Genomic DNA, 12,307 nt, shown 5'->3' with positions numbered 1-12,307 from the left:
TTGATATGTACATTTTGTAAAAATCTTAAGCAGAAATAATTTTTTTGTAATAGTCTAGACAGTTTTATATGTGTTTTTGTTTTTTTTATCGCCGGAGTTTTTCCAATAGTCTATCACCTATTCTTGAGGTGTGTCGACATGTTAGATAATATCCGGTGATATTATCTCGCATATAAGGATTGATATTTTATTCTTAAGCATTAAAAGAAGAGTATGATATTTTATATCCCGTTTTGGCTAGACAGTTCCCAAGTGTGAACATGTTGTTTTTTGATTGCTTTCTTTACGAATTTTCTTTGGGAACAGTACAGGTCCCTGTAAAAGCGCTAACCCATTCTTTCCTGGAATAATATGAGTAGTAGTACAGCTATCTAATCTGTGATAGAGATTGGAAAATAATTTCCAATTCTCTATGGCATTTATAAACTAAATAACCTGAAGTACAACAACAAAAATTCATTTTTATATTGTTTTAATTAATTAAATTTTTGGCTGACCATACAGCTGTTTCGAATATTCCAAATACCCATCATCAGTGGTCTTGGAATTATTTCTTATATTTAATTATTCGTAAATAATTTTTTTAAAACTGCAAGTACCAGGAATCGAACTCGTGTTCTGCCAAATTTGAAGCTCAGAGTCAGCGCTCCTTAAACAACTGACCGAAAGCCGTACTTGACTTTTATGTTCGCACATTTTTCTAAAGTTTTGTTTGTTAATTTGCTGTGATTGCGTTTTATTAACAAATTCACTTGCTGTATTTATATTAGAACGAAATCATAAACCAGCTGTAGAGTGATTCAATTAATTAATTATATTTTATATTTTTTGTTAAATTTCAATACTATTCTGTTTGTAGAGGCATTATTTTTTAATAAAATTACCGCATTTCGGTCTATACCAAAATATATCACAATCTTAGTGAAGTTAAACTATCTTCATTTATTTCATACAATTCTTTACTTTCTATTTGTATTTTGAAAGCAAAAGCGTGCAACGACACGTACAAAACATAATATAATATGTATCTTTCTGCAAGCTAACAGCACCAAAAAAAAAAAAAAATAGACAAGACGAATGCACAAGTCAAAATGGATAAAAAAAATTTTAAAACCATTACTAAAATTAAGCAAAAGTCCTGGAAAATATAACTATTGTTATAATAATAACAATTATAATAATAAGTAAAAAACAAAATTCTTCCAAATTTCATAGACTAAGAAGAAAGAGTGGTAAATCTTATCCTTATAGGAGTATATCACTCAAACTGAAGAGATCAGCAGATGTTAAGCAAATAACTGCCCATGTTTATTGTTTGAGCTAATGGATCGAAATTTGCTAATGGAATTTTACTAAGCAATTATGCTTTTAGCTTTTTTGAAATGATTGCATAAGTAAAAACGGTAAATGTTCCGTATTAAGAACTAATTTCACAACAGACTAATAAAGGGTTAAGTGATTAAGGCAACTATGCTGAGTGCTACAATAACCAAACCCGTTCTACAACTTGAACAACTGAACTGGCGACACTTTTTCGTTGTTTTTATTTTTTTATTAAAACCTTTCATGATAACATTAGTTTTATTAACTCCCTAGTTCCTACAATCCATTGATCACTTCTAACAATTACGAAGGGGTTTTTTAAAAATGTTTTCACGTGGGTTCAATTTTGGTATTTTTGAAAAATGTGCGATTCTTTTTGAGGAAAACCCTATGTAACTCAAAACTGACATTTTTCTGAATTTGGTTCTGGTACATCAATTACATCAATTACCTCATTAACTGATAAACATTTTCTTCTTAGAATTTTCCACTATCAGGCATCGTAATACTGTTATCATCCATTGTCTGTTATCATCCATCAACCGCCTACAAAGTTTTTCAACAAAATCACACAAACTTATTGACTGATACTAATATTTCTTATAAGTTTCAAGCCTTTATCAGACAAACACTATTAAAAAGAATCCATACATAATATCTGATCGCATCAGTTTTTATTCAGTTTGTAAATACAAATGCTCACTGAATTTTATTTAAAAAATCTATTTATTTATATACATTACTTTCAAAAAATGAAGGAAAAATTACTTAACCGAACATAGCTTCAGTTGAACAATATTACAATATCTTATTATATATATAATATGTTATATAATAACGCAAACATAAGTCAACTAAAAAAACATTTTTACATGTTCCATTTTTTCTTCGAGATCTCTCCAAGGTGTTGTTGTTTGTTGCAAGCCGTAGTTATTAATCCGATTTATACTCAACCGAATTTTTTTCAACTCCCTTTCATAAGATTTTGAGTGATACTTAATCCCGTTCAAAGTTTTATACCTTTTTATGCAACCACGAATGGGACAAGGAAATGGCTTTAATTGCGAGTGATCTGCCCTTAGAACCGAGTTTTGGACAATGTCTTCCGGGGTCAAACCACTTAAGGCAATATGGGTACTTTCGTTAAGTTTTGGAGGAGATGATATAGAGGTTGGTTGTGTTGGAACATCATTTGACTTTGACATAGATGGCTCAACATTACTGTTAATAGATGAGATTCTCTTCTTTGAGAATGAGATTTTAGAACTGTTATTTTTTCGCTTTACCGCCGATGATGATGATGGAATGTTATCCTTCTCAAATGAATCAGCATCACGATTACCACCTAGTTCCATTGAATGTATCCGCGCTTTGGGAATTGCACCGTGCTTTGCTTGTGCAACGACAGACTGAATTGGTGGTACACAATTGTTGCTGTTTGTGAAAGCCATTGGTACCTGAAACGGTGCATTTGCGCTACTGATAACAATAGTAGGTGCTAACATGAACTGCAATGACGAAGCAGAACCATCACTTCCAATTGCACTCAACAACTGAATTGGAGGCTCACAATTATTTTGATTAACAGAAGTTGTTGGAGCACTTGCTCTAGTACCAGAATCAGCATTAGCCAACATGGACTGCAATGAGGAAGCAGCACCAGTTGCTTTCATCATCTGAATTGGACGTTCACAATTAATGTTGTTTAGTGGAGATACTGATGGGTGACGGCGTGATCCATGATTGATTCGATGAACCGGAGAACCTATAGATTAAATCAGAGAAAAATGTAAATTTCGAAGTAGATTAAAATCGAAACGCAGTACACTTACGCATAATCACATCATGGACATTGCTAGGCAATATTTTGCTTTTGTGTACCATGCTTTCACTTCCAGAGACTTCATCACTGTCATCCATTACAATATGGACACGCTCTACATGCTGAATCAATTCAGTCAGACTACCAAACTTTTCACCACAACCGCTGTATTGACATTTGTTGTTAAAAAATAAATCCATTGTTTCTATATATAAAATCTGAACTGTTTTATTAATTAATATTAAAATTAACTGACATATATTCGCGTTTGGTTGAAGCAATGGATTTTTTTATCTTCGTTAAGCTTGAGTCACTAAAAACGAATGGTATAATTGTCAAAATGAAGATGAAGGAACGATTTATATTGGAACATTGAGAGTTGTTATGGCAACAACGTTAACTGTACCTTAAGAAATGTAAAAACCCCAAAAACAAATGTTTTAATCGTCAAAATTACGACGAAGGAACGTCATAAATTGTGACGTGGGGAGTTGCCACATCAGAATTATTCATAAATATAATTGATGAAGTGTTGTCTAATTAAAATTTTTATTAATGAATTGAGACTTACCACAGCCGTGGTATTACAGCAATTATCACTGAAATGAATTATTTTTCTCACCCATTTATTAAACATCTGAATTATAAAAAGCTTTAATTACCACAAGGCAAAATATTACACAAATTTTTGATTCTTAAACTAGGAAAAAGCACAAAAGGTATTTGATTTTGCCTAATAAATCTACTTCTGCTACTATTAAAAATCATGGATGTCTCAAACACATTACGCAAAAAATCGCAACAAATAGACTTAACCCAGAGTCTGGCCAATGCTAATACTGAAGATATTGCCGAGTGTGTTAAAGAATGCGGCCCCCAAAAATCTAAATCTAGTTCTAATCAACCCTGGACATGGACACAACAGGTGTTCTGGTGTCCTTTCTTCGAGAGTTGGTAGGCATGCGTTGCAGTAGATACCACAGGGTAGGCCGAGTGTAGCTCCATGCACTCCTATTCTTGCTGCCTGACTGTTGGCAAGAATATAGATTTGTTTTCAGTGAAAATTCATGTTTAAAGTAAGAGAAAATACCCTAAGGATGGCGAAGATTTTTGCCTGAAGTATTGAGGTAAATTTGAAGAGATGGTAGGATTTACTCCGGCTCCAGCGCCTTTATCCATCTTAGACCCGTCGGTATAGATCGCTATCCTTCCTACTGCCAAAGTGTAAGCGAGGACATAGGTAGTTTGATTCACTTTTCGCATCCATCGGATAGATTGATGAAATGTTGCCATATCCAAACGCAATTGAGCGCTAACGGTTTAAGTCTTTAAACTTTTGTACGTTAAAAGTAGCTACTTGTATGGTATAGACGTCAATAGGTAACGAGTGAAGCATGACATTGAGCACACTGGTGGAGCACACTGGTGGAGCACGATCTCAATGCCCCCATTGCATAATACTTACGCATGAAAGTTGTAAAGGTGAACTGTATTCTAAACTCTCGGATTTTATGGCAACTTTTATATACATATAGTGGCTTTATTTATTCAATTAAATACAATAAAATTATATTTTTTAATTATATAATTAACATATTTTAAATTAATTTATAAACTATTAGAGTGAAAGGAAAAGCTTAAGTAGTTATTTAGGCATATGAACCGCCCTCCGAGTCTTGCTGCGACGGCACTGAATAGCTATCACTTGGTTCTATGGTTAGTTCTATACGTGTTGGTTCACGTACCGGCGTATTACTTTGTGGTGAAATAGACTGTTTTTGCTTTTCTGTTTGTATTTGTTGTTGTTGTTGTGCTACACGCGGCTGTGGTGAGAATGGTGCTGGTGAAAATGGTGCAGGTGCTTGAAATTTTAATAGAGGTGGTGTTGGTATTCTCACATTTGAAGGCTCGCGATTAACGACTGCATTAAAGCCATGTACATCATCAGCTGTATAGGTGACGGTACGTTTGAAGCCATCAGGATCAATAAGACTGTACACCCCACGTACAAGATATCCGTCACGTGTTTCTTTGTGAGATTTAATATCGCCGGTACTCTCATCATTCACACTGTAACTATATTCGTATTTAGCGGGTGCAGGTGGGTAATAAACTGAACTAGGCGTAGGTGCTGCGGATGTTTGTGTATTAGCTGGCACTTGAAATTGTCTTGGATGTGAATCGAATGCATACGGTACGGACTGGGCATTATTTATAGTCCTATCGTTGAAGTTGTTGTCAATGGAGTTGACGTAGGGGATGTTACTTGCTCTGGCATTATTATTATTATTATTACTTGTTGTCCTTGCTGGTGTTGCAGTTGGGTTTGGTCGATTGTATTCATAATCACCAGCTGTAGCTATGGTAAAGAGACATGCAATCGCCATAAACTGCAAAGAATTTTTTTAAACTATAGATTGGACACAATTTTTAACTAGAATAATTACCTTGAAGAGCATAATGCAAAAGTTTCGTTTGAGAATATCTCTTCTAAAGTCGATTTATGGTAAATGCGTATTTTTCTAGTACTTGTTTGAAGTGCAAATTTCAAACTGCAAATGTTTAATTTATGTTAAATTTAATTTGTTTTTATACAAAATATATTCACTAGGATGTCTGCTTCAGTTTAACCTTTCCGATAATTGCCATAGATTTTGATAAATATTGATAATAGGCTTAATTGTTTTTGTTATAAAAATGCTTACCATATATCGAATAATTGAAACATTTTTAATTTAATTTAAATTTTTTTCTCAAAAATAAATTCCCTTGTGTTTGGAGTGCGCTGTCTTCCGCTTTTACAATAATAGACGATAATATCATTAATTTCTTTTTGACATAACTTGAGAAATGCTTTGTAAAGTTGTGCACATATAATACCATATCACATAATGACGATGCTATTTCTGTATATACGTAGTAACCAGACACTATTTGTTTCCATTTAGGTAAACTCTAAATTGAGAGATAATTGACAAAAAAGTTACTTAAGTTTGGATTTATGCTCGTCACAAAAATTTTTGGATAACACAATTCTTCTTGATGGTATGGGGTCAAAAGCATCAACAGTTTATTAGTTCCGTTTTTGTTTGACTTGAATGAAACTTATGTTAGATTTCAGACCTAACTCGTAAGGTATGGCAATTAATATTGTTTGAACTATTCAACTTGTAATGATCTTTGATGCTAATAATAAAAATTAATAAAAATTAAATTTAAAGTTAATATAAATTAAAATAAAATTGTGTTTCAAATGAAACCTTAGCCAGCGTATTAAAATCAAATTGCTAGTCATTATAACATTAATTCTTAATTAAGATGAAATACTTTTACGTATCGAAGTTTATTTAATTATATATAAATAATCACTGCTAGATGCGCAAATAATAACGTTCTAATAGGTTGATCACTTTGTATCCATTGGACGTAGCACAATTACTTACTTATTTAGTTAGTCGTTACAGATTTAAATCGTCATTGACCGTACTCTGTAGTCTCCGACCCAGCCAGCCCTATCAGTGGCTTGCTATCGCAGATTAATAGTACCGAGTATCTTCATATCGTTGGTCATCTGGTCCATCCACCGAAAATGCAAATGTCCTCTACTTTAGCACAATGATAAAAAGCAATTGGTGCGATTGCTGATTAGACTACTTGCGTCAAACGTCGCTTTCATTTTGCCCTCGCTGATAAGAGCTTATGTCGGTTTGCTTGAAGGACGATAACATCATGGAATATTTTCTACGCTTTTGTTTAGCCTTGTTTAGCAGATATAGATTTCTCGAGTTAGATGTTGTATGTAGCTAAAGTTTCAGCTCCTTACTTCTTCCATAAAATCTACACTGCCGCAAAACTAACCGAACATTTGTTTTAATAATTTGAAATGAGGTTCAGAGTACAATATACCTTCACGACCTGTTTACTGTGTTTCCTTCTACACAAAACATTAAGCATTAAATTACTATCTGCCAACTGAAAAGAAATTATAAATAAAAGGAATCTATTATTTATACAACTATAAACTCGAAAAAATATTATTTAAACTATATGATGGAAAGGGTTTTGGTCTTCGCATGCGCCACATGCTAGCTTCATAAGCTATTGGGTCAAGTCTCTGCATGGTTCCATAGACCGAATGTCTTTATATTAAAATCAAACTTGTAATATACTCGCTCCATGTTTTATGTCGAGAACTCATTTATTTGTTAGTGTATTAGTTAGTGGTTATAACCACATGACCATCATTGACAATTTAGCCTATAGACCTTTAGATTAGCTTAAAGAGCTGCCCTATTCGCAAGTGATGTTGTGATAGCTTATGTCACATGTCTCGTTCTTAATACAATAAATGTTTGAAAATGTTGATATTTGAATAAACGGTAACAAGTAAGCTTCAATTTGTGCTACAGCACTTTATAAATAAGCTTGGTTCACTAAAGTTCCTTCTAAACCGATTTTTTCTTACTAAGGGCTTAATCAACATATTACATAACAAGTTTGTGAAATGCTGTACGAAATAAATTCTATTATCCGAAATTTTGCCATATTTGGCAACACGGTCTATATTAAAAGCAAAATTTGTACTTTTATTCTAACGCTTCTCTAACTTTTTCTTGTGGAACCAACTATGCTTCCAAGGTATACTTGGAAGTAATTCAGACTTTAATTGATGCTATTAAGCCTTCCAGCCTATGATTACAACATTGTTCTTGTTAAAAACTACTTCCCTCTTTTTAATTTAGGAAAGTTTTTCCAGTAGTACCGTATACAGAATGCATTGCTCATCAACATAGTCCAAAAATATTATATCGTATGTATTTTAAAAAATGAAATCTAATACTTTACTACGTCACATTTGTATTTTTGCTCTCTATGCGTGACTTTCGTCCACCCATCCGATTGCCTATTTAACTTTGAAGTATATTTATAAATCAATGTTTCATCCATTATTACGCACTGAATATATCTTATTTATTACGCTTAAATAGTTCCAAATAGGGTTCAAAATCATCAATGCATTATAGTCTGCTGGGGGACCTCATTGAGACAAAGTTTTTAAACAGCTTTTCGCAATATGAAATGTTCACAAAAAACATCACAAACACTGCTTTTCTATACCTCTGTGGAGTTAGCTTTTAGTTTAAATATCACTTTATCGTCATTTAGAATGATTTTGTGTATTTTTGTAATATTTTATGGAATAGCCATAGAAAAGTGAGAGTATCTTACAATTTTACTTTTACTCAAACCTCATTACTCCTTTTTTTATTCTAAACACACAATTTTACAGATTTTGAGGTACTCACATTTACAAAAATGTCCACTTTATGGTCTACATTTATTTAAAATTTTATAATCAATACGTATAACTACAGAGCAATGACTTTCTAAAGGCTTTCTCTTTCGACTTGCGCGAGCAGATATTGGAAACATATTGCTTCAGCGAGATAATAGAATGATCCATATCGCATATGACATTATAAACTTGTACCAGATACAATTTCTGAACCGCAAGAAACAGAGAACTAAGATCACCTGTTGTGATGGTTCCAAACTTTTTACTTTCTACCCACTTAAGGGAATAAGTCCAAAACAACGAACAGCAAACACATTTGGATTGTTGATTTTACATTCACATGCATCACATTTTACATAAAAGATACATATTTTAGCGATCAGAGTGGTACGGTAACTATTGAAAAACTGAAATAATAATGTGATAAGATAATGTGAATCATTTGAATATATAAAAACGATTCTTTTCACTAGCGTCAAGGTCACTTCTTCATTTTAAGATGTCTTAACCATGTTTTAAAAATACTGCATACTTTTAGGGTTCTTTAAAAATAACGTTTCTAAAGACACAAAAAACAGTGATCTTAAATATTACAATATAATAGATTAGAAAATAATAATCTAATAAAGACATTTATTTTTATATTAAAGTTGTTAAGTTTTTATTAAATAAGTCGTCTTAAATATTTGTTTTGTTTTAAAATTACTCAGTATTACAAATTGATATTGATTATTGGAGAGTCCGTCTGTCCATCATACGATCTTTCCTATATGTCGATAAACAATATTTAAATATTTAATAATTAATAACATTAACAACATAATGTAAATATTATCACATATTCCAAATATAATAAGTTAATTTGGCTTTTCCAAAGACAATTCCAGTGCTAACTACATATAGAGCTCCAATATTTTGTGATTCTACATAAACTTCTAAGAACTTATATCAAAAATATAATCCGGTCTTGTGGAATTATATATCTATCTATTATAACAGTAATTTTTTTCTTTCAGAGTAACAAAAGAACACTCTCAAACGTACGAAAGAAAACAGGTGAAGCAACAACAATGCTCTTAAAGTCCTCAATGTTAGGCTTTTCTCGCAAAAAAATTTAAGACTTAAGTTTTAGTGCGGCCAAATTCAAAAATCAGTCTATTGTTAATGTTCTCTGAAAATATGTTTCAAAATTCAAGTCGTTTGCATCATATCATATTCTACATCACACAACAAAAAACATATGCCAAACAAAAGCATTCAACATATTTTAAAAGTGCTGCCAACTTCTTTTAACCAGACTTAAAGGTATTTTTTTTCCTAGTCTTAATTTGTACAATTCTTTATCCATTACTCTGTTGGCATTTAAGTGAGAAGTGAGATATAGAGCGTTCCCTACTGTGAATATAGTAATTTTATATACAATTTTGGTTCCATTACAGTTTTCTAGGTGACGCAATTTGACAATGGGTGGTGATAATATGAGCTGTTCTAAGTAGCTTATTTAACCTAATTTAATACTGATATAACTTGGTTATCCAGATATTTTGCTTCTGAGTTGAAAATTATTACATTAATTTCAAAAGTAAAAACTGGACTCGTCCTCTATTGGCAGTGAGTATTTGAACTTTTTCATTGATTATACAAGCTCAATAAAGATTACTAATGCTTCGGTCGGCTGTGGCAAATATGCTGAACTTAAAAATCGATTTACTTTATTTAATATAAATTAAATTAATCTATACATTCTAGTAAATGACTGGAGAAGTTTCTATTTCTACTACTATTTCACTTAATAGAGACTATTGTATTTAATAGAGAGATTTCAAATCGTTGTAAACTACAACAAAAAAATTTTTTTAAATTAGTACTTGCAGTGACAAAAAATTATTTATGAATTATTATATATAAAAAATAATTCCAAAACACCACTTATGATGGCTATTTGGCAGTACTCGAAACAGCTGTATGGTCAGCAGGCACCCATGTATGGTCACTTAATTCAAGCCTTTGCTTTCTGGCTTAGATGAATCTAGTTCACTAGGTATAAAGTCTATCTACTCTCATCTCTCTCCCTTGATTACTGGAATGAAGTTTCCATATTGCTGTGGAAATCTTCTCCATTCGTTCCTAAGAGATGATTTTAGTGAGTTCAAGCCTCACACTGTGGCTTTCGATGCTTTCCACCTACTGCAAAAAAAAATGTATGGTCAGTCAAAAATTTAATTAATAAAAATATTCAAACAATTTTTGTTGTTGTAGTTCACTACTGTTTGAAAACTCTCCAGTTATTATTGTAACAATATATGTCTCACTAATATATATGAAAATATATTGCTTACACTTCCCCGCTTTATATAGTAGAAACGATGATAAACAAGAAAGATGGAAATAATCGATCAACAATATTTGTCAATTAACCAACAAAATAGATAGGAAACTTTATTGTCTTAAGAGTAAGAAATCATATTTAAAAGTATAAGTACTGCTACAGACAGTCAACAGTCATTGAAACCAGGCAGCTGAGAAAAAATCACATGATTATTATCTCATAAAAATTAACATGAATGTAAAACAATACGAATATAAACGATTTAAATGACTGGTTGTTACAATTAACGCTACTCTTGGTTGTATAGGTCTCATAACTCTCGTATGGAAAATATATTATAAAGAGACACAACCAAAGAAATTAAAACATAAAACAGAAATACACTAAACAATACTTCTATCAAAATCGGTATACAGAACCTAAGAAAATTCAATGTTTTAAGCATCGAAGTTCACTTTAGCTCAAGTAATGGCCCATGGTGTCACCGCGAACAAATGTTATTCGCACATTAGAATTTAGAACTACCAAAAAAGGTGAAAGACCAAAGTTGTCAGCTTACGACAACCATTCCTTTGAAAAGACACAAACCTATCATTTAAGTAAAAGGGAATGAATCTAATAAATCGATGAACTCACCAATAGCTTTAATTTAAAGAACTACAGTTGCGTCAGATCGGTAAGAGAATGGTCTGCAAATATTTGTATTTGTATTCTTAACGTGTCAGCACAGATGTCGTAATACTGGATAAGTTCCACTTATGAGACTAACGAAGAATTCCACTGATTTTAATCAGCTATTTCCAGACACTCCCAAGCCTAACCAATTCGATGAGAGAAACGCAGTACTCCTCAATATTAAAAGTAAAACATGGTGAAATATCATCATTTAAATGTTCTCCATGGATCATCAATTATATCCTTTTGAAATAATTTTTGATGAATTGTCGGCTTATAGTTTGTAATAGCATCGCAACTACTTGATATATGGTCGTTCACGTGGCGTTGAGAATTTAAAGTTTACCCACATAAACATTATTTTTGCTTAACCCCACCGAAAAAGTTTAGTGATGACAAATTTTGATGGCATAATCTTACTCTTCATCCGGGAAATTATTGCACAACAAACAGGTCTTGTTAGATTCTTCCTAGCATTATCTGTTTGAAATAACTTGACTATTATCCACCTCTAATTCTTCAATTTATCAGGAAAAAAAAATCGCAATCATAAGTTAGGACTGTAACGAATAGCGCTGATGGCCTGTGTCAGATCTTTACCATTTTCAAATATAGTACTTATTTCACCCCAAGACAAGATTCCACATCATGCAGTGACTTTTTATTTATTCGATACGAAACATATCCACTACAAACCACCATTTCTGTAGCAAGTTTTTATAATTTTAATACGTTCAGAGTATGTAAAGCGATTCATATTGTAAAATAGTAGACTTAGTACTAAACACATACTGCCTTGAATACTTTTTGTTTGATATAATTTATTGGACTACATTTGAACACTTAAATTAGACTGCTTGAA

The 12,307-nt window shown here is 32.1% G+C and overlaps 2 protein-coding genes across 2 annotated transcripts; both read right to left on the bottom strand.

Annotated features, from left to right (window-relative positions):
- Positions 1–2,142: 2,142 nt before the first annotated feature.
- On the bottom strand, positions 2,143–3,436 carry LOC119662055 (zinc finger protein sfp1-like). The gene is made up of 2 exons (XM_038071598.1): positions 3,156–3,436; positions 2,143–3,088 (listed from the first exon to the last, which is right to left on the bottom strand). Exons 1-2 carry the CDS (start codon positions 3,343–3,345, stop codon positions 2,178–2,180), a joined length of 1,101 nt encoding a protein of 366 aa, XP_037927526.1. The 5' UTR covers positions 3,346–3,436; the 3' UTR covers positions 2,143–2,177.
- Positions 3,437–4,794: 1,358 nt separating this feature from the next.
- On the bottom strand, positions 4,795–5,604 carry LOC119688416 (cuticle protein 8-like). Its single transcript, XM_038103097.1, has 2 exons — positions 5,593–5,604; positions 4,795–5,535 (listed from the first exon to the last, which is right to left on the bottom strand). Exons 1-2 carry the CDS (start codon positions 5,602–5,604, stop codon positions 4,795–4,797), a joined length of 753 nt encoding a protein of 250 aa, XP_037959025.1.
- Between the last annotated feature and the right edge of the window lie 6,703 nt (positions 5,605–12,307).

The sequence above is a fragment of the Teleopsis dalmanni genome, chromosome X (genome assembly GCF_002237135.1).
Source record: "Teleopsis dalmanni isolate 2A chromosome X, ASM223713v2, whole genome shotgun sequence".
Taxonomy (NCBI): Eukaryota; Metazoa; Arthropoda; class Insecta; order Diptera; family Diopsidae; genus Teleopsis; species Teleopsis dalmanni.
The sequence above is the reverse complement of the archived record's forward strand: the minus strand, read 5'-3'. Positions and strand labels throughout refer to the sequence as shown.